The sequence below is a fragment of the Diorhabda sublineata genome, chromosome 1, assembly GCF_026230105.1.
Source record: "Diorhabda sublineata isolate icDioSubl1.1 chromosome 1, icDioSubl1.1, whole genome shotgun sequence".
Lineage (NCBI taxonomy): Eukaryota > Metazoa > Arthropoda > Insecta > Coleoptera > Chrysomelidae > Diorhabda > Diorhabda sublineata.
Window position 1 is genome coordinate 8,467,832 of NC_079474.1, and position 22,621 is coordinate 8,490,452.

The window sequence follows — 22,621 nt, forward strand, 5'->3', positions numbered from 1 at the left end:
CCACAGTATTGAACACACTGCACCTCTCATGTCATACGTTCAAAAGAGCCCAATTACCGAAAGTGGTATTAAACATCTGTGGCAACTTTTTATTAATATATCCTTTGATGCTGTCCATGAAGCTGCTTAGGAATTGGGTCGATTTATGGAGAAAAATATGATGTCCTTAGGAATCTTGCGATACCTGCTTAGACAAAAAATTATGACTTGTAAGCTTTCATAACAGCCTTTATGAACTTCAGTTTGGTAGTTATTTACATCGAATAATAGACTTCTTTATCCTTCGTCTATCTTATTTCAGTAATTATAAAGGAAGTGAAAATAAAGATGGGGATGATGAAAAAGTGTATAATGTGGTTTAAATTGTATTGTGTTGTATTCATTAAAAGAATATGTTGGAAACAACAGCCAAAAAGGAAAATACTTCACCTAATAGTTTAGTATGCATTTCATCGTCACATTTTTTCCATTAGACCAACTTTCAGTGACTATAGAAGAGTGTCGACTACAATTTGGACATCGCCTGTTGACTAGCTTTGAGTCGAAGGAGGAATGGGAAAGGATTACAACTATTTGATTTATACTATAGATAAAATGAAGTTGCAGATACTTTGTCTTGAACTGACCTAGTAAAATGAAATGGAAAGACATAATTGATCGAGTACGTTTTACGTTTACGTCAGGCAAACATTTCTAGATATTACCCTTCCAGGCAATTATAATATTAGAACAAAAACATATTGTAACTGAATATCTACCCAAACAAATATTTACAAAGGAAAAATCTCAATTTTGAAAAATTACACTTCACACTCGGGGGGCTGCTAATGAGAGAATAAAAGTCATCTAAAGTCTGATTAGAACAATTGATATTCTGACTAGTTAAATTTGATTATCTAATTAAGTGTTTCAGTCACTGCAATATAACTATAGTTGAACCAATTTATCAACAATTCTATAGTAATTAAGATACCACTGAAAAACTGATCAGAGATCAGGAAAAGACCACATAGTTTGAAAATTTCCCTCTCAAGTCTCTTGAGATGTTATATTATGTCTCGAGCCCTCGATTGTATTCGTCAATTAAAAAAAAAATCTTGATTAACACTAATTTTTCTACCTCTTTATCTTCTAAGAGTCAAGATATAATCGGAAACTCCAATCCTCGAATCGGAAAAGGTATAGCAATAATGGTCATCCAAATTGAAAAATAGATACGATATCATCGAAAAACCATTAAAAATGTATCTGCTATATCCCCATAGCTGAGTATTTGAATCCACTTCCACGTAGTTATATTAAAATCTAATCAAAACATATACAACAAAAAATACTGAAGTAACTACACACCGCTTCAAATCAAGCCCAACGGAATGAATTAATTGCGAAATGACAGATACACGTTTTTATGTATGAAATTAACAGAGAAAAGGAGGAAGAGTAAAAAAAACTTGGAATGGGATAAATGGATAGCAAAAACATTTTAGCGTAGAAGGATAATATAATAGGAAAGGGATTGGTAGGCCTGGAAACACATTGCCTCTCTAGCAGTAATACCAGATGATTGTTCAGACCACAACACGCAGCAGTCTAGTTAGCGAATATATTTACTTATTCTTTGAGAGATTTTCAACAAAATTTCAGATGTTTTGGACCTTTAGACCTCTGATAATCGTATCAATGATTCGTTTTCACGATTTTTGTGAAATTATTAAAAATTGAGTTCCGAGTTGTCATTTAATTTTTGTTTTTGAAAAGCAATACCCTCTGCACCATAATTTACTACCATAAAATTTCGATTAACTGAAATCAAATGTGACCGTGTCAACTTGACTGACGACGAGCGTTAGGGATGGCCAAAATCGGCAACAAACAGCAATATGATCGAAAATTTCCATAAATTGGTACAAGCTTCGAGTGATAGAAGAGGTTATCAGCATATAAAAAGACCAAAGAATTATACATGCATAAATTAATCCTATATTGAGTGCCGCGTTTACTTACTTTAAATATGTATGTTTTGTTACCTGAAAAAACTGATTATGTTTATAGTAAATATAAAGAACTGATTTTATTCCATTCAAAAATTGATACACAATGTTTTATAAAGCATTCAACATTTGAAAAGAATAATACTATTTTGAAAGAAAGAGATTAAGCAAATATGAAAAGCTTTGGTTACAGTGTGTTTATGAAGTAACATAGCTTACTAATTCTTCGATCTTTATTGAGCTCAGAGAAAATGTTTGATAAAAGGTTTACCAAATGATTTATGGCGTCTGCACGAGTCCAATACAAGTATACAGGGTGCACTACTAGTCTAAAATGCAAAAGCAACATATTTTTCGAGTATACTCAACAGAATAAAACTATTAAATCACAAATTCAACTAACAAGACCTTATAATTCAAACTTTATTCCATAACGTGAAAAAGTTTAGTTAGATGCTCAAATTGTTTTTCCATGCATTCACAATATTCAAATCAGTTATCAGCTTCCTATTTTTCAGTTCATCCTGATTATCAGATTTTGTCTAGTTTACAATTTCACATAATTCTAGAAAAATTAGTGCTCAAGCGATACGTCAAGAAACCTAATTAGGCACTCTTCTGTACTCCCAGCCTCAGCCAGCAGCACAAGAATATGTAGAGTGCAAAAGGCTAGCCCTCTCCAAAAAGGGCAAAGATGGTGTCAACGGCAGAAAAAGGAGGGACGACCATTTTTTTGGTATACCTATGGAATTGTATTTAACGACAACCTTTAAAATGGTGAAACAATAATAGGAGAGTATCACGCATCATGACATCATAGTAGGAAGGAAGAAATTGCGAATGAGTGGATTTGAGGAAAAACAAAGGGCCATTCCATCAAAACAGTGCCTTTTAACACATTTACGAATTGCACTTCTTATTGGTAGAACATCCACCATATTCTCTAGATCTGAACCCACCATATTTTCTAATCACCTAACGTTAAAATTTTACTCACAAAAGAGAGATTTTTATCAAACAAGGACGTTATCCATTCGCGAATATCTATTTTGAGGTAAGAGAAGACGAATGTTACTTGAAAGGGTTCAAAAAATTAAAGCGATAGGTATCGGAATGCTAAGTCAAGTTTTTATAAGAATATCAATATTACTCGCATATGAAATTCGAAAAAAGAATAAAATTTATCTTTCGTATTTTTCTCAACTTTAAATGAAACTCTGTATAGATAGCAGTAATATTGCATCAGACAATATGTTTCCGAACATTAAGTGTAATAATGTACTAGTTCGAATCTTGAAAGTTTTGAAAATACCGTCGCAAAAAGTCTTTGTCATTTTTACGTGCCCTTTGTAACAGCAAAAGCTTTGAATTTATTCCTTGATTCACATCACGAAAAGAGTAGTATCAAGTTTTTCTTGTGAGGAATTTATCGTTTTCTCCCTCGCATTTCCTACAAAACTTCCGACAAAGAATCGTTGAAAGCATTGTCGTAACTTTTCATTTAAAAATCTTAAGCAGCAGTCTGAAGATAATTTAGCACACTACCCCGATAAGCCTGACATCGATGCGGAGGATCCTTACCCATTTTTTATATGAGCAAACTGGACTTTTCCTTCTTTTTATCTGGAAATAATTTAATAATTTAAGAATTTTCAAGACATTACAAATTTCTTATCTGTAGACTAGCTAAGTGAGATCAAGCTATAATGTTTTTCCCTAACTTTTGAAATGTTTCATTCAAATTTATATCAACTCACACAATCCAAAACATGTCAAATGAGATACTGTAGTCAAACTTTTTTTAATGTGCAGGGACAGTCCTACATTTTGCAAAAAGTCGTCGCCTAAGCAGTTGCCTAAGCATATTAATTTAGTCGTATTCATTAGTTTTCCATATGAGATTCCCCCACAGAGAATTCCAAAGGTTTCATGTAGTAGTGAGTAGTGAGGATTCATTTTATTATTCTCTTATTATATATAGCTGATATTCCTAGCATCACCTGCTCTCTTACTACCATTATTCCTAGGTATTTGAATGAGTGCACTTCTTATTTGAAAATATATCCTCCTATTTCTGTCAAATAACTATCAGGTACATTAGAACTACGCTTTCCTCTAAAATTCGTCATTATTGTACGTGATTCTACAAATGTCTTGGCAGTAACTAATGATAAACGGAGGAGTAATCCCTTCATAAAAGAAACAATGTCTTGTAATTGTCATGATATAATGAAGCAGCTGCAGTTTGATTAGTTGGGGACGAAGATTGAAGGACAATAACTTCTCTACAATCTGCGCTAGTATGAAGTTATCAAAGAGAGATGGGATTGTTATATACATTGTGATTGGAAAGTTGATGGCAATTGAATATTCATACCTTATACATCTTCCTACAATTCACAGAAGATTCACAGCTAAAAGTGTACAATGTGAGGATTATAAATTTCTGAGTTGTATAGAGAAGCTACGGTGAAAATCTTCCATTACATGAATAATACGTGAGCAACAATATTCAAATAAATCTAATGAAATTTTTGTGAAATCAGAAGAAATAATCGGTATGCTTAATATTCCAAAGGTCAACCTTTCACGAATTCGTGATTATGAAAACTTTTACAATTATTTGTATTTCATTTATATGACCAAAATCGACATATTTAGTAAAACTATCGATATACTGCGTGAATGAGTTTTAAAATCTAATAATAATGATCTATCAACTGGGTATCCTCTTCACTAAATTGAAATAACACTTTATGAACTGATTTATATTAGTAGCTTTTTAGATTCACATTCGTATGAAAATGAAAGCAGAATATTTGACAAATCTCCCTCTATCAATGCGCTTCTGTTCTCTTCATTTCATGCTTTACATAAGCTAACACCGTTAATTAGTGCAATTTGTTCACAACTTCACGACATGATACACTTACGCGGCTCATTCATAACTGTAAAACTCTCGGTCAGTTTGTTGCACCGTGCTGTGAATATCACCCTATTAGATTTTTTCCATTGGGGTCGAATGAAGATATCGTGTATTCTTCACCGCGAAGTATAGAAGAAGACTGTCAGGAAAGAGTTCGGAATGTATTTCGAACAATTTCGCCGCAATAAATTCGAAACGCCACTCAGCACGGGTTTTTAAGAAGAATCCATAAATGTTTGAAAGTTTGGGGCAACCGTTTCGAACATTCACTTCAGTTTAATTTTCAGTTTTGTTCTTCTCCACTTAGAGTAGTGTTTCTAAATATTTTTAAATTGACTAAAGTATCTCAATTTTTGATACGTTAGATTTTGTTATTTCCTGTTCGCCATCGGCAGATAAAGAGAAAAATGGGGGTTGCCATTCGAAAAAATTGAGCTTTTGAAGTTTTTAGATAGCGAAATGCAGCACCAGTTTCTGAGATTTTCACAGTTTTTGGAACCTGTAAATGTTATTTGTCCAAATCCCAAAAATGTTAGACCCGACTCACTTGAACTTAGAAATGTAATTTTTTTAGTGGAGCGCCGCATGTTTCTAAAAAATTCGAAAATTTTAATTAATTAGAAAAAGGTGAACTTTGGGCATACGATGCTTCATATAGAGTTGTATTGAAATTTCGCGTAGATGCCAAAAATTTAATAAAAACCATAGCATTCCGTTTGATATAACGAATTTTATGTCCACTTCCAGAAAAATGAGATTATTTTAGCTAAAACGAGCATTTCGAACATTATTAATTCATTGACACCAATTATATACAAAGAAACACAAAAAAATAGAGAGAGGAAGTATGATATTAACTAATTAAATCCCAGTTTAAACAAAGAAACAAAGAAAAGTAACTTTAAATGTTATTTACAGTTGGTCAGTGATAGGCTTAATCCGTTTAAGAGTATAACAATCTATCCACTCGTCGGATGGAGTGCTCAATGTTTTTCCTTGCCTTTCTTGGGTTCATAGTTGTAGATTATGAGCCACTTGAACGGTGTGATGTAATACACAGCCCAATAGTCGTAAATTATCCGATTGATTAACCAGATAATACGAAAGAGCACATAAACAATGTAACCAATTGAATTTTAATTACAGTCAGAATGAAGGCGAAGGACTATTTTGTACTTTGACAAATTTCACTTCCAATCATCATTCCTTTCTGCCACAAATGTTACGGATTTTGAACAACACGTAGTGATTAAATAAAACGTTTAACAAATTCTACGTGTGATGTAGAATTTGAAATTATTTCTTTATTCGTAAACTCGATTTACCATAAAAAGAATATATTGACTGTTGTTTTTTTTGTTTCAGACTGGTAGAAATGATTCCATTGGAACGGAAGAGTATCAAAACTGTTTAGCCTACAAAATGCAAATACCGACACAAATGTACCTGATACTGCTGCTTCAGTTGATCAAGGAGACAACATGCTGTTCAATATTTTGTGCTTGTATGTGGAAAAGCGGAAAACAGACAGTCGAGTGCAAAAATAAAAATCTCTCAGATATTCCTAACGGCCTCGATATGACGACGCAAGTGCTGGACTTTTCCGGGAACAGACTCGGGCAGCTTTACGAAAATATGTTTTCTATAAAAAAACTAGAGAGTCTCCAAAGACTTTATTTATCAAACTCTTTGATAAAATCAATACATGAAAGCGCTTTTGCGGGTTTAACTAACCTAGTGGAATTGGATCTCTCGAATAATTTGTTAGATGCAGTTCCAAGTAGAGCTTTCGTGCAATGTCCTCTCATGAAACTAATAATGTCTTCAAACCCCATAACCGTATTGAAAAAAGCCAGTTTCGAGCACTTATCTCAATTGAATATGTTAGAGTTAAGTGACTGTTATATATCGGACATCGAAGAGGGAGCTTTCCAGGGTCTTCACAGTTTGGAATGGTTGCATATAGCCGGGAATCGTTTAAAGACAATACCAGGTCGAAGAACACTTCCTGAATACGTGAAAGGTATAACCTTGGAAAAAAATATGTGGGAATGCGACTGTCACATTATCGATTTAGCTAAGTGGCTGAGGGAATTTAAAAGTGTATTATCAATAGAACCAGTTTGTTACAGACCTCCAAAACTAGCTTCACGTTCTATAAGATCAGTGCCGATTCAGCAATTAGCATGTTTACCCAATATCACCCCAACTTCGTTTTATTTGGAATTGGGTGAAGGTAAAAATGTTTCATTAACATGTCACATACAAGCAGTTCCGGAAGCTTCTGTGTCGTGGTGGTTCCAAGGTGAAATGCTAGAAAATGATACAATAGTAGCACCGGGAATTCATTTAATTTATTACATAGAAGAAGGAACGGAGAATAAACGAAGTGAACTTTTTATTTATAATGCTAATGCTGATGACAATGGAACATTTATATGCAATGCAGAAAATAACGCAGGTACCTCACAGGCGAACTTTACTATCAAGATTATTCTTAAGGAAGAGCCGCTTGTAATTGAAGTTGTCTTTCCATTCGAATATATTTTGATTGCTATCGTAGGGATATCTATACTCGGAATTTCAGTGTTAATAGCTCTTATTGTATTAATCATCAAATGTAAACAAGAAAAACTGAGAAAACATAAGCTTTGTCACACGGAAGATATGGTTATACAATATCATAATGGGAATAAGCTGAGTGATGGAGTCAAGAGCTTAACCAATTCTTTGATGGTAATAATTTCACATTTTCATTTTGATATCATTCGATTCTATATTTTACAATAACATTAAGAAATTATGACTTCTCTCACTCTCTAGAATTTGAGTAAAGATAGAAATGATGTAATTTCATTGCTCTTTTGAAAATGTTCTATGAGGTTTCCTTCAATATTCCTTTCACCTCTTAGATTATTTGATGTCAAATCTATTATAGAAATCTTAAAATAATTGATGTGTTCCACGACTACTATAATCCAAACAGCAATATTCAGCATCAATACTATCATGTGGCTAAGAGGTGATGTCTCATTAGAATGTCCTCTGGAATAAAATCTCAATATAATGTATTTCCGTATATTCTTTGAAGTAAAATGTTTTTCCGCATTACATTTAAAACGCAATGTGTGTATGTGTGTGTGTTGATAATTAGGGAGTCTGTACCGATGAAACTGAAATTATATTAAGGATAGCGAAATCTATCCGTTTTTATATTTGAATGTTCATGGGATAGCTTGGATTCACAAGTGATAAAGTAGACTATGTATGAAAAGTGAGTTCATGATATCAGCATTAATATAAATGAATATGTTTTTTGAATTGATAGTATGAGGTCACAAGTAAAACGAGAGCAAAAATGAATTGTTTTATTAACATTCAGAAAAGCTCAAAATTTTAGTAAAAAAAGTAGTTGATCTATGATTTGCATAATAAGATATGAGTAGAAATAGTTTTCTGAGGGAAACGCATCTAAAGTTTGCAGTAAGCATCAATAAAGTGAGAAATTTATCTTTGTTATGTCCATAGATATAATTTTGACCAACTTGGAACGTGGAAAATGATATAAACTTAAGTCATTAACACATAAACAAGCAGTTTTTTATAGACTTTCATTAGGTTATATATAGAGGTATTGATGTTGGTAACAGAGCCAGGAAAGAGATTGAAGGAAAAACTAAAAGCAAAATAATTGCAAGCCTAGAATTATACTTTCATTTGATAATGGAGACAAACTGTAGGTTGAAATTTTTCATGAATATACTTGTGGGCAGAGAGCTCTTTAATCGAAGAGAAGAAGGAAAGGAATATACCTGTCATATATCTATATAATAGATTGCTGAGTTTAAATTTAGCAATAATATACTATTGGTTTTTGCCCACTTCATAATACAATCATTGAATTTCATAATAATAAACTTTAACAAATACCTTTTCCGTAATGTAAAGCGAATGTTCACTTGTTTGTTGTTGATGTTCACTTTATATGAGCGCATGTTTATGTTTTGTAGGTGAGTGGAGACAAATTAGAATTTGTAATTACGGACTAATTTGTATATTATTCTTCAACTGTAAATTATTTCTTCTCTGTTCATTATTATAGTGCTGTGATATCTACCTATTGGACCAGGACATAATTTGATGAAGTTCGTATACGAATTGATTTCGTTTTCGTAAATTCAGACATATGTAAGTTTTGAAATGGGTAATACAAAGGAATCATCGGTTAAAACCATCGGTTAAAAAACCATAACATTAATACCGAATTAAAAGTACCTCGATGTACCGTGGTCAACAACGTGAAAAGAAACTTTAGCAAGCAAACGTTCAGGTTGACCTCAAAAAACCACAACTCCTGAAAATAAACGCATTGTAGTAATCAGTTAACGTGATCGATGATCACGTACAGTAGTAGAGGAGTACAGTAGAGGAGATTTAGAGAAGGTGAGCTTTTAGGAAGAGTGGAGGTGAAGAAATCTCTTTTGAGATGTCAAAATAGAATTAAGAGGTTGCTGTGTGTTAAAGAACATAAGAATTGGAGATATATTGAGAAGGAAAAAATTTATAGAGAGATGAGTGAAAGTTTGAGGTTTGTGGGTTTAATAGTGTTTGTGTTTGTAAAATAGAACGGAGACTCGATGAAGGTTTAGGGATGCTTAGGAGGAAATGCGGCAGGAGATCTATCAGAAACTGATGGGATTCCGAAAAAATAAAGTTATAAAACATATTAAAAGAAAATGTAGTACGTTCTCGCCAGAACCAGCAAGCAAAATTATCTTCCAATATAACAGCTTTCCCACGCAGTTGCCGTATCAGCTCAATTGACGACAAGTGTATGGATGGCCAAATAGTACTAGACGACCGATGGATTGAAATTAGAAAGATAGAAGAGACTATCGGCATACCAAAAGGATGTATTTGCCATATATTCACAGAAGAATTATGCATGTATAAGCTATCTACGCCTTGGGTTTCGTGTTTGCTCACTTTTGACCGAACGCGCATTCCAATGAACATTTCCCAGGCCTTATCGATGCGGTTTAAGTAAAATGAGTTTCATGTTTTGCATCTATTCATAACTGTAGATGAAATGTGTGTCCATTATATTTCTTAAATGGAAAACCGTCAATAATGGATTGCAGAAGGTGAACCTGCTCCGCAAAAAGTGTATATGGTTTCAATTGGACAAGTGATGTTTAGTATTGAGCATCATTGCTTAATAAAGTGAAGAAGAAGTTTCAAGAAGCAATTGTATTTATAAATAATATAAATATATAAATATGAGGAAATAAAGTTCTTTTTCATCAAGGCAACGAACCTTATGATATATATTTCGGTGATCGCCACAGCTAACATTCATGAATTGGTTGACCACCCACCGTTTTCACCAGATATGACTTTCAGCGACTTTTTAATATTTTCTAGCATTAGAGTATCACTTGCGGAGATTTTCATTAGAAGCGTATGTTATCGTATACGTAAACGCATATTTATTCAAAAAGACAGTTGAAAAATAGAATTGTTCATTTTAAAGAAAATATCTTATAGCTTTGTAAGGTCGAAAACTTTTAACTCTCAGACGACTCTCGTAAATATTAAGTTCAGCAAGCTTCTTTGCACATCAAATTATATATCTAATTATAGAAAATTTATTTTAATAAAAATAATGAATATGTATTTATTTCATTAGATTACCATTTTGAAAAATATATTGATGAAAAAATATAGAATATAATGTACAGAAATATCTCAAAACAAATTTATAAAAGCTATAGATCTCACACTTACAACAACGTACTTCAAATATGAAAATGAAATATACAGACAAATTGATGGTTGTGCTATGGGAGCTTTCATTTCAAGTGCAAAATTAGTAATGGAAGATCTCGAGGAAACTGTCCTTAGCAAACTTGGAATAAATATTCCATTCTTTAACCGATATGTAGATGATTGCTGTACCAAGGAATCAAATCGAAAACATTAATAAAAAACTTCAATTCACAATGTAAATCGAAGAAAATAATAAAATCAATTTTCTTGATATCACATTATATAAAATTAACAATAACATAAGAACATAAGCAAAAACTACATTCAAAGAAAATAATTATCGGAAAAAAATGATAAATATCATATCCAAAAAAAGATAAACAGATACTAGAATCAATTAAAAAACAATCAGAGCCGAAGCATCAAAACATGAATCATTTTTTATTGTCATATGAAGGACTCTCCCAACAACTTCCAAATTACTTTAATAAATATGATATTAGTATAAGTCATGAAGAATATAATACGTTATCCAAATATTTCACTAAATTAAACTCTAAAACACCAAAAAATATTATATATCAAGTGCCGTATCAATTGTGATGCTGTCTACATAGAGCAGATCTCTCAGTATTTAGCAAATAGACTAAAAGGTCATAAATACGATAAAAAAATAAAACTGTATTAACGAACCATGAAATATCATCAAAAACATAAATTCAATTATAAAGCTTGAAAAATTCTTGGAACCAAATCTAATAAACGACATTCATAAAAACGAAAAGGCTATAAATGATAAAAAAGACCTAAATAATTCAAGTAAAATTTTTAGCTCTATATTGTAAATTCTAATAAACTGCAGATTATTTGATTAATTAAGTACTGCTACATATTTAAGGTGTAAGGATTGAAGAAAAACCAATTTTTCTCATTAGAACAAATTTCAATTTTGATTTTATTCTTATTTCGATGTTCATGATTTATTTAATCTATTGATTAATATAAATACGCAAATTATCAGTGTCAATATCATATTTTGATAAAGATTGAAGTGGAAACGTCAATTTATATCAATCTCTCGAGAAAATTTAGAATTATAGAAAATATGAATATTGTTTGAACAATCCTTTCAAAGAATATTCTGTAAGAGGTAATCAAACAAGTCATCATTTGTCCAAGTTTCTATATTGGATCAAGTGAGTATGTATATCAAACACAATATTGGATGATATTATTATCGTTTCAGTTATTGGTATCGGTAAAACAACAATTCTATTGCATAAATCGAAAATGTGTAAAACTCAATAACTGGATTTATAAATTATTTTTAATTATATGAAATATAAAGGTCCAGAATACTAGTAGTTGTATTTTTTCGATTGAATATTTCCTTTCTTAGTTTGTTGAAGGGATATTTTTTTCTTCCAGCAAATAAATACCCCGAATCCAAGCGAAGAATTGACTAGCTTCGAGACCCAATCGTGCGAATTGATGTCTAGCAGCACTCTCTCTCCTATCAGAGATACTCGTCAAATTAGAAGTCCTGATTCCCTCCGAGGCATACAACTCAAACAGAATCCTGACATCATTAATGGTAAGTAGAAGTTATGACGGGAAAAAGTAGGGGTTCAAGGAAAACATTAAGGTTTTCACATCGTTCTGTCGTTTTTTGAGAAATTTTAACAAATTAGTTGAAGTAATTGATTATAATTTGTGAATCTAAATCATGCAATAGGTTACAAATAACAATAGAAAAAAAATGAGACGCTCATGAAACTTGGATCATTAGAAGGTTTCCAGTACATGTCTGTTAGTATCGTTGAATCGGAAAACTCTACAACAATTATAATTGCGCCTCAGGCGTAGAATGTAGGATAACAAAAATTCTCTTCGCTTCTTTCGTTGTTCTTCAGTGAAGGCGAGTAAAACATCTAAACAACTTTCAACGTATTGTCATATGCTTGAATCTGTCATAAGTATGAAAGAGAATCGATATCCAATTATCCTTAATCCTTAAGAAACGAGCAATCAATATTTTCATTCAAAATATTAGTTTGCTTTCCATGAATCACCGAGCATATTTTGGTTTGACTTTCACCATACCTTTGAGTAGTTTCTCGCGGAATGAAATGGGAAATTGAAAAATAAGTAAAGTCCTATCTTCAGTCTCTATTTTAGGTAGGATTATACAAGTTCCATTGCTCAATTCCTATCAAATTTCAAATCAATTAGTGAGTATTTTGAAGATTTTGTTTTGTTAATGCTGTTCTAGTCCAAGATTCATGCTAGTCAATAATAGTATTATATTATATTATATATATTATATAATAGTATAGTAGTTTTCATAATATTTTATTCCCTTTTCCCTGTTTCATCCGCATTTAATTTGTTTCAGTTGTTATTTCCCAGAAATAAGTGAAAGCTATCAATTCAATTTTTGCATTGGAATTAATACAATAGAACTATAGACGATGAAAAAAATATAACTGCACAACATTCAATTATGAAAATGAAATAATTCTTGAGATGCAATCAAATCCAAACAAGAAGAGAAGAAAAATCTTGAAAAATTTGAGTAAAATCTAGAGTTCTATTCTATAAATTCTAAACTTAAAAAGGTCCATTTCCAGCTTTTACTTATTTTTTAGAAATAACAATTAAATAAAAATAAAATAGTTATTTATGTATCAAGACACTAAAGTCATACTTTTTGTCACGAGACTGGCGTAACTAATTAGATCAGTGACAAAAACAGACTTTAGTACTGCGTTACATATTATATTTCTTTCGAAATCCCTCATATTCAAAAATATTTGAATATCGGCATGTAAATCTCTTCTCGTTTGTTCATATTAATGGTAATAAAACATTTGAATTTTTTCTAAAGTTAAAAGATCGTTCCGTTACTTCAGTGCTTAGACACTAAAAAGTGATTTTACTGCCGATATTATCAACCAATCGGTTATTGTTTCACTTTACTGCCGATTTTAAAAGAAAAGAAATTGTGATGTGAAAAGAGAAAGATCGCAACAAGCCTGAACATAAAATTCTCACCTGCCTTAAAAAAACTAATTGTCAATCAGAAGAGACTCAAAATTAAGACGATTTAAAAACATAAATAAAAGTTAGTTTGATTAAGTGCTCTTTAATTTATAGTTTCATTACGTTCACAATCATATTCCAAAAACATACAGCCTTTCTGAGCTTTAGTGTGTTAAGTATTACTATGCTATGCTATGAAAAGTTTTGTTTTTACAGGTTGTAGACGAGAAGGGGATGGAGAAGATCATAAAAATCATGAATTATGTCAAAATGAATATGTTAATTCGATACAAATACCAATAGCAAGATTGCGGGAAAGTACCGAATTTCTTGATGGAGGCAGGTGAGCTGGTATTTAGAATATAAGATAGTGGTTTATTGAAGTATTGTAAGGTTCCGCGGATAATTTTTGCCTAAAAAATTGTTTTACTAATAATTTCCTAAGTACCACACATGACTAAATATATCACTTCATATCTCCCCGATTGTCATTTATTTTTGTGATATTCCAGAACATGCTGGAATTTCTTCCAGAGGGTCTAGTCCAGCTTCTTACAGTCTTACATAGTTCCCTTATCCTCCCTGCTCCAAATTACTTCTTCTTCTTCTTCTTGTAGTAGGACGAGGTCCTGTCAGGTCTGTCATCTGCCCTCTTGTGATGCCGATGTCCAGCTATCGTACCAGCGTTTTGGGGGCCTACCGATTGGGCGTCTTGTGTCTGGTTTCTGTGTTTTGGCCCATTAGGCAATCAGTTCTGGAGCCATTCGTTCTACATGGTCTCTCCATTGTCGGCGTCTTGCTCTTACCCATCTAACGACATCTTGTACTCCCAGTTCTCTTAAGGTATCTGTGTTGGGTATTCTATCGTGGAGTGTGGTACCCTTTATTGTTCGTAATATCTTCATCTCTGCTGTTCTCATTTTTCTCTTTGTTTGTGTTGTGTCTGCCCTTGTTTCTGCGGCATAGGTTAGTATGGGTCTGATACAGGTCTTGTAGATTCGCGTCTTACTTTCTATGCTCATATATTCATTTCTCCATATAATGTCCCTTAATATCCCGATATTCTAGTTGCTTTCTTGATCTGCTGCTGCTCGTTGTTTCTACGCCCAAGTAGTTGAAATTACAAGCAGACTTATTCAATATCACTTTCTGAATAGCTCTTGTATATAAACAATTTCATGCGACACGTAACAACTTTTAATTCACAGTCAGTCGATTTTAATGCCTATTAGTATTTTCATTCAATTTAATTGATAATCTAATCAATCTTCACATTATTATAGTTTAATGATGTAAAATTATTGTATCTCTCACCAAATATCAATATTTAACAATGTGAACATATTCTTCTCTTTTGTCTCTACAAAATATTTTATCGATTATATTTTGAAGTGAGTGAAGGACGTTTCTTATTTCAGATGTGTGGTTGATCCCGATGGATACCCACTAGATTACGGCTTACCGAAGTTGCCCTGTCGAACGGTGCCGAATCAGTTTACCACCGAAGCGTATTATAGGACGTTACCGTCAAATCGGTTGAAGAGACATTCCGCTGCGAATCCTTTTCGAAGGATTTCTCGAGAGGCTGAATTTCTTTCAAGGAGTGTTGATTCTCCATACGATAATACGGTGGATGTTCGTTATACAGCCGATGGGTGAGTATGTTTTCTAATGAATAAAATAGAAATTGGAAGAGAAAAGAATATATTCTCTCAAGAATAGGAGGGAAATATAACATCTGAACAACTTTAGAAACCAATCGAATTAGGGAAAAAGGTGATAAATTGATAAAACAGTCCAAATAACTTTTCTAGTATATATCTTAATTATAAAAAGTAAGTGTTATGAAGATAATGCTATTTAGAATGATTTTTTTATTGGGTGTGAACTTTCCTTAACAAAGAACGTCACTGTGTGTAGGTATATCCAGATTTCAAGAGCGTGACTATCAAATTTCACGTTGGATTATGTTCGAGAAATATGACGTCTATTCTATATATCACCTCTGGTATTTCTTATATCGTAAAAAGTATTTTGGAGGATGTAAGTAACAAATATCAAAAAGTTATCGATTGCCCTTGACGACGTGTTGCAAGTCTACTCACCACCCTTGGGTGATGAAATGTATGTAATACTAGCTGACCCAGTAAACGTTGTTCTGCCTTATAAATTATAACTACGAAGTATTTTTCTAGTTCAATATAAATAACTAACTTTTATAAGTGTGTAGAGATGTACTCGTAGTCGAAAGAGTTGTAGATAATGAAAGTATGCTTTATTTAGATTAATAAATTAATCTTTATCAAAGTAACAAATATATCTCAAATCACAATTCTAAACATCAAAAATAATTATTCGTATTCTCACTATTAATTATATCAGTTAAAAAAAAATTAGTCCATCTTTAGCCAACTCACACAAACTGGATAGTTTTCCCACGCGAGAGCATGCCACATTAGTTGTCCTTGGTGTTTCCAAACCTAAGCCACATACAGACAATGTCTCATTTTGTACCTTATTGATCGTCAAAGCGAATGCCAATCTAATTGGGAATTGAGTGCGTTTGAATTCAATTGGCACATCTGTAGGAATCATAGGGATTCGTGGCAGCAACACATTTTCGCCTTGAAACTTTCCATCCAAAATAAAGGATTCAGTAACATTTTTCATGAATTTTTTAATGAATAATTGTATGCCAATACACAGCAATGGTGGGTTCAAGTTACGAAGCAGAATAATGCGAGATCCAACCTTCAATTGTGAATGGTGGTATGCCTGGCGAATCCAATTAATTTGAAAGCTCAATTGGATAATGTGGGTATCGCAAACTTCATCAATAAATTTGTATGACACCAAGTCCCCAAACAACAACTGTTGTATCTTTGAATTTAACCCATTGACCAGAGAGGGGTGATAATCACCATCTGTCCTTAAAAAAGAAAGAATAAATATTTTCTCAATTCACAAATCATTATATTATAAAAAGTACTGATGTTGCAATAATATCTATTTCTCATTTTAAAACAAATCAAAAATTCTCTAAATTTGAGAAAATTAAAGTAACAGCTGGATTCCACAAATTAAAACTTAAATGCAAAGGATGTACTCAGCCTGGTCGATATTTTATTTCTATTCACTGGACAAATAACAAGTATATTCGCAGACTCAAGTCAGAAAGATCTTCACAGCATTTTTGGAGGATAATTGTCATTTCACTTCGCAGCTTGAAACCACTTTTCTCTCAGTTTTGGGTCAGAAGGTCCGAACGAAAACAATTTATTTGGAAACTTTTGTGAAGTAGATGGGCACATTGACACTAAACATAAATAAACACGGTTATTCTCCAGAATATTGGTGGTATTATTATGGAGACAGTTGTTCCAATTTGAATTTTTACGTATAAATATATCGAGAGTCAAAAATATGCAAAAGTACACTTCTGTTCATTAAAATGGCATACAACTCTTGGCACAGATTTTTGCAGTATATTTATTTAACACCATACCAACAAGTTATCAAGGAAGTAATTTCAACAAGATAATCAATATACTACAATTATTAACCATATCAGTCCAGCTGACACGGGTAAATTCTTATTATTCATCACAAAGTATGCTTGAGAATTATAACGGAGTATCTTTTATTATCTGAAGACAACTGAAGCACAACAAGTCCATTACTCACTAATATCAAAAAATCCCTTCCCTTTTTGAAATTGTATCTATAACAACAAATACTCTCTACTCCATCTCTCTGAATCGGCCTAGAAGAGATTGAGTTGATATGGCCACTTGGTCAAAAAACTGTATTCCTTGAGGATTAGGAAAATTACTCATAGTGGTCTACAATGAAACAAAGAAGGTAAAAGGATAAGGTCTTACGATGTAGTTACCAAACAGAACTACAGAATGAAAGCATTGAAACAAATCGTATTGGTTCATTTTAAAATAGCGAATTCAGTGACTTTCTGATCTGATTTCTGTAAAGACCCCAGCAATGATTTGGTATATAAATCCGTCTCCTGTGCTGAAAGGATTAAGATGGCGTTCCATGACCTGTTTATTACAGGCCGCTCCATAAGTGAGTCTCTTTTAAAAGAATCCATGATAAAACTTGAAATCACAGAATAGAAGTAATACTTCTATATATAATAATGATGATAAAAAACTAGATAACAGAACAAATGATAAGAATATTTATCAATAAATAATCGAGTACAAGAACAAATTTTCTAGTAATTGATTTGTTTTTCTCAATCACTTTTTCTAATATTCGTGCACGGAGTGAATTAAATTACGACAAATATTCCTTCGAATTGAAATGTTCTCAAGCTGTTTCAATGGCTACCCATAGCTTTTCTTGATTTCTGGGACAAAAATTTCTTTTGTAATTTTTGCTACCAACCACCCCCTAAATTTTCAATGAGATTCATATCAGCACTCGATATTGTTTTGTGGAAACCATTGTTGAATTATGCCGGCGGTGTGGACAGGACGATTACCATGTTACTAAATGAAATACTTTCTATCATAAGTTTGATTTACTGTTGGCAACCTAATGTTGTCTACAATATTCAAGTAAACTTCCAATTTGAACCTTGAAATTATTCTCCAACAAACGCCAGACCTTTTGATACTCATCCAAGCCCAAATATTTACTGAAAATTTGCCGGATTCATCACTTTCGTCAACATATTGCTCTTTAAATCTTCAATTTGGTGGTAAGACAATTCGTTCCCAAAAGTCTTAATCACAATACACATTAAAAGGTACAAACACAACTCCGAAGCTTTGCATCCTGTTTGACGGGATCCTGGAAAGTTTTTTGCATATGAAGCACTAGCAGCCGATTCAAAGGAATATACTGTTGAAAAATTAATCAATTCAAATCGTGTGTGCCTTAAACAATTTTTATTCCTCCAGGCACAACTTGTCGGCGCAAGGTCTCGTCTTGCTCCAATGGCTTCTTCACTAGCTACGGTACTCACATCAAGATCTAGAACTCCAATAATGGAGGCTTTCCAAATTTCAGTTAACTGAGGGGGCATTAAGTACATATCTACTTCAACTGAATTTAAATCAATTATTCATTTATCTGTCGCTAACACTGTCAGTGACATTATGTGTGAAATCTGATTTAAGAGGGAAAAATATAAGTGTATGCTTTTTTAGTGAACAGAAGTTTACGAAAGCTGTACGACCTGTACCAGACAGGGATGAGGTTATAAAAAAACATTAAAAGAAAGTTTTAAACTGTCAAAATAAAACTTACATTATTATGTTTAAATTTATTAATGAATGTTTGGTTCACTTTACATGAAATTCTTCAAAACTTAGATAATTCCTATCAAGTAACGTAAAAGAAGCAACAAAAGGTGAATGTTTTAGTCAAAATAATTGATGAAACATACCAAGTATTCCAGATAGAAAACTACGCTACTTTCCACTTTTCCATATACATTCAAAAATAAGAAATCAGGAGGTTCTTAAACTTAATCAATTTTCGTGAACGTTATAAGGAAAATATTTTGATTACTTGGGACTACCTATACAAGCGTCACTCTATATTATTTCAGACTCTCATTCTCTTGTTAAAATTATCAAGATAAATTGTGGATTATTTGGTTTTCGCGAGCCAGTTTAACGTAGATGTGGAAAGCAAACAAAGCAATTAAATAATAAAATCATTCTATTCTCGACATGCATATAAAACCAGGATGATTTATACGATAAAGAAGTTATGGGGATCTAAACCTGAGTTTAAGCTTAGCTCGATAATAGTGCGGTGAACAAAACATAGCAAAAACTGGCATTTGAGTATGAGCATGTTTGTGTCATAAATGCAAAAATAATCGCTCTTTAAAATATGTGAAGCACAGTTTTTAAGTTCAATTAGGAGCGAGATGAACTATTCGCTGGCTTGCATTTTCAATTGAAAAAGCATTATGTAAATGGAAGCTATTTGGTGTGCTTTCTTACTCTCTAGTTTTACTCAAATTGATAATAATTTGATTCATCAGGAAATCAAATAAAAAAATAATCATTTCACGTGATACATTTCTTCTAATTTTATCCAGTAATTGGTAAATTTAGTATTATAGAGGGTGTGAAAAACTTTGAAACATAGGCAATTTTAAGAGATATTAGTTATTTAGAAAAATAGTGGATGTCTTCAGCATTGTAAAGAAAAAGCTCGTTTGCTTCCCTCTAACAATTTAAATATTTTCTAGTAGTATTTAAAGGCACATCCTTCTTAATAAAGAAATGAGTAACTATTTAGTTTCAAAGAAAACCTAAAACTCAACGAACTTATTGATAAGGATACGGAATAGCTAGAGTCTGATACAACCAGCCTCATGCTGAAATGCGAGTCTAAGCTTATATTATAAATAGTGAATATTTATAAGAATTTCAATTCGACAAAATATGTCATCAAATTTGAACAACATGTCTTAATATGTGTACCATAATGAAATATACAAAAAAGTGTAAATGCGTGGAATATGGTCTGCTTTAGTCGCAAAACTCGTAACTATGCTTCTTTCCTTTTCCAACATTCTGTTATTATCATAATTTCTTAGCGCAATCAACAGAAAAACTTGTAAAGATTCACAAAAACAATTTTGTGACAAGCTTAAATAGAAAACATCGAAACTGGAGACAGCTATTTAGTTAAAAGCTAACCGCCTCAGTGTTAATTTAAAATTTAAAACAATTTTTTTTTAAATTATCTTCTCGATTGTTAATATCTGGCCACTATTTCATTCCTCCAAATAATCAGGTTAAGTTTGTATTCAATTGTTTTCTGTGTACTGTTAAATTTGGTTCTATAGAGTTACGAGGTTTGCGACTCAAGCCGACATACAAAAATATGGAATTTGCATGTAATCCTCAACCCTATTCCTAATTTTTTGTCGCATCTTTTTCTTCCATCTGTTATAATATCATCATACCATCACTCTTGGATACGTTTGATTTAATTTCTTTCAATCTCTACAAATATTTGCTACATTATATGTTTTATCTTTTGAATTCCATGTTACCTGCATATAGCTGATAACTGAGGGTATCTGATTTCAACTTAATTTATCATAAGTAGAAAGAAATTTTTGTCAACCGCACTACAAAGAATTTTTCGATTTCCGTCTTTCTCGGTCAATTTACTAAATATAGATTAGAATATTTTAAAGTCTCTCAATTCTCGTTCTATAATTTATTTCTGTGACATTGAACTAAAATATGGAAATTTGCGGGACAATTTTATGCTGCCGATTATCTATTATTATATCAGAGCAATTCTACCATCAATTTTCTTATTTCTGATTTGCACAACAATGATTAGCAAATTATTCCATCTTCAGAATTCATTCGTACACAGTCTTTAGAAGAACGTTAAATCGGCGTACTTAATCCCAAATTCTACAAAGATTTATCTACAAACTTCCTTCAACTATTCTTCCTACACGACTACTGCCCTGTTCATTATACAGAAAGGGTTCCTGATTAGCTAAATGAGGATTTTAATGGGGAATGGTGAAACGAGAACACAGTTTGAATCTCAGGAAAAAAATAGAATAGTTTTTGTTGTTCGATCAACTACAAGAGAACTATTACACGAATAAATTTTAGAAAATTCTAGTTCAGGTTTTCTGGAAAATTCCTGAGGTGTACTTCATTTTTAAAGCTCAAATTATGCTAGGAATGAGTCTATTGTCAAGCAAAAAAGTTGTAAGCAAGAATTTTTACTCACAAAAGTCCTTTCATCTATTCTAAGATACATATAGGTCTATCAAGATTATTTTAACTTCACCATATTGTAACTCAGAGATACTAGGGTTACTACTAAAATTTTGAGATGTCAACACTGATGTGAATATGTCAAATCATTGTGTAGCTCAAAACTTAAGTAGTAACTCTCATACGTCATATCTCAACCTGTTTCAGTAGAATAATATAATGTTGCTCCATAACTTACTTTCAATGGGATATATGAAATGTATTCAGTGCAAAGTCACTTAGTTAGTGCCTGATTATAATAGTTATGCCGGTTTCAGTTACTTTCGGCATTCATATTCTCTTGTTTTCTCAAAATACTCTTCCAATTATAACGGGAAATCTTATGATATCGCATAATTTTAGAACGCGCCCACGTAGTGTCCAATCCAAGCAACTTTGAATTTTAAGGTAATTCAGTTTATTTCAGTTTGTGGTAAGCATCTGCAAAAATATTTTACATAGATCTGATTGTATTCAATTGATAAATATTTGGAATCAGAAGCAGATATTTTTTTATTGTACACGGATATACATAAATATAAATACGAATGAAGGAACGCCGCGGTTTATAATCCGGCTTTAAGGATAAGTTAACGAAGCAGTCGGAATGTCATGAAAACAATAAGGCAGATAACGTTTCCTAGATAAAAATATAACATAGTAGTCACAGTTCGTTGTATCTAAACTAACTTGGACCAATTAATCATATTCTCGTTCCTATCCAAACAAGAGTAGCTTGACAAATGATTTATGGTAGTTATTACGCCCAAGGATGATTTCTGAAAATAAGGGTTGTCGACTACATACTCTGGTTTCAAATATTAACAAGTAGGTGGCAGTTAAGTGTAGTTTCAGATAATTATAGCATAACAAAACAAAAAAAAATAGTCAACTATATAAAAATATGCCTATTCAAACAGCAGTGGTAGTGAAATGTGAATTACTCATAATATTCTAAACTATTGATTGTATACTGTTTCTAAAATCACTTCTGTTATTTTATAATAGATAGCAAATTTAAACAGTGGAATTCAAACCTATTAGGCACTACACAAAGTCATTAGAACCAAATCTGTTGCTTTTTATTGGTAGCACCACGAAAGTTAACAGAAAAATAT

At 32.2% G+C, this 22,621-nt stretch overlaps 1 protein-coding gene across 2 annotated transcripts in view; it reads left to right on the forward strand.

Moving 5' to 3' along the window:
* The window catches only part of LOC130452451 (amphoterin-induced protein 2-like), a 74,309-nt gene that overhangs the window by 40,124 nt on the left and 11,564 nt on the right, over window positions 1-22,621 (forward strand). For both annotated transcript variants that reach the window (XM_056791737.1, XM_056791738.1), the window contains 4 exons: window positions 6,283-7,653; window positions 12,115-12,280; window positions 13,945-14,071; window positions 15,147-15,383. In XM_056791737.1, coding sequence (XP_056647715.1) covers window positions 6,340-7,653; window positions 12,115-12,280; window positions 13,945-14,071; window positions 15,147-15,383 — 1,844 coding nt within the window. In that variant the 5' untranslated portion in view covers window positions 6,283-6,339. The remainder of the gene's footprint in view (window positions 1-6,282; window positions 7,654-12,114; window positions 12,281-13,944; window positions 14,072-15,146; window positions 15,384-22,621) is intronic.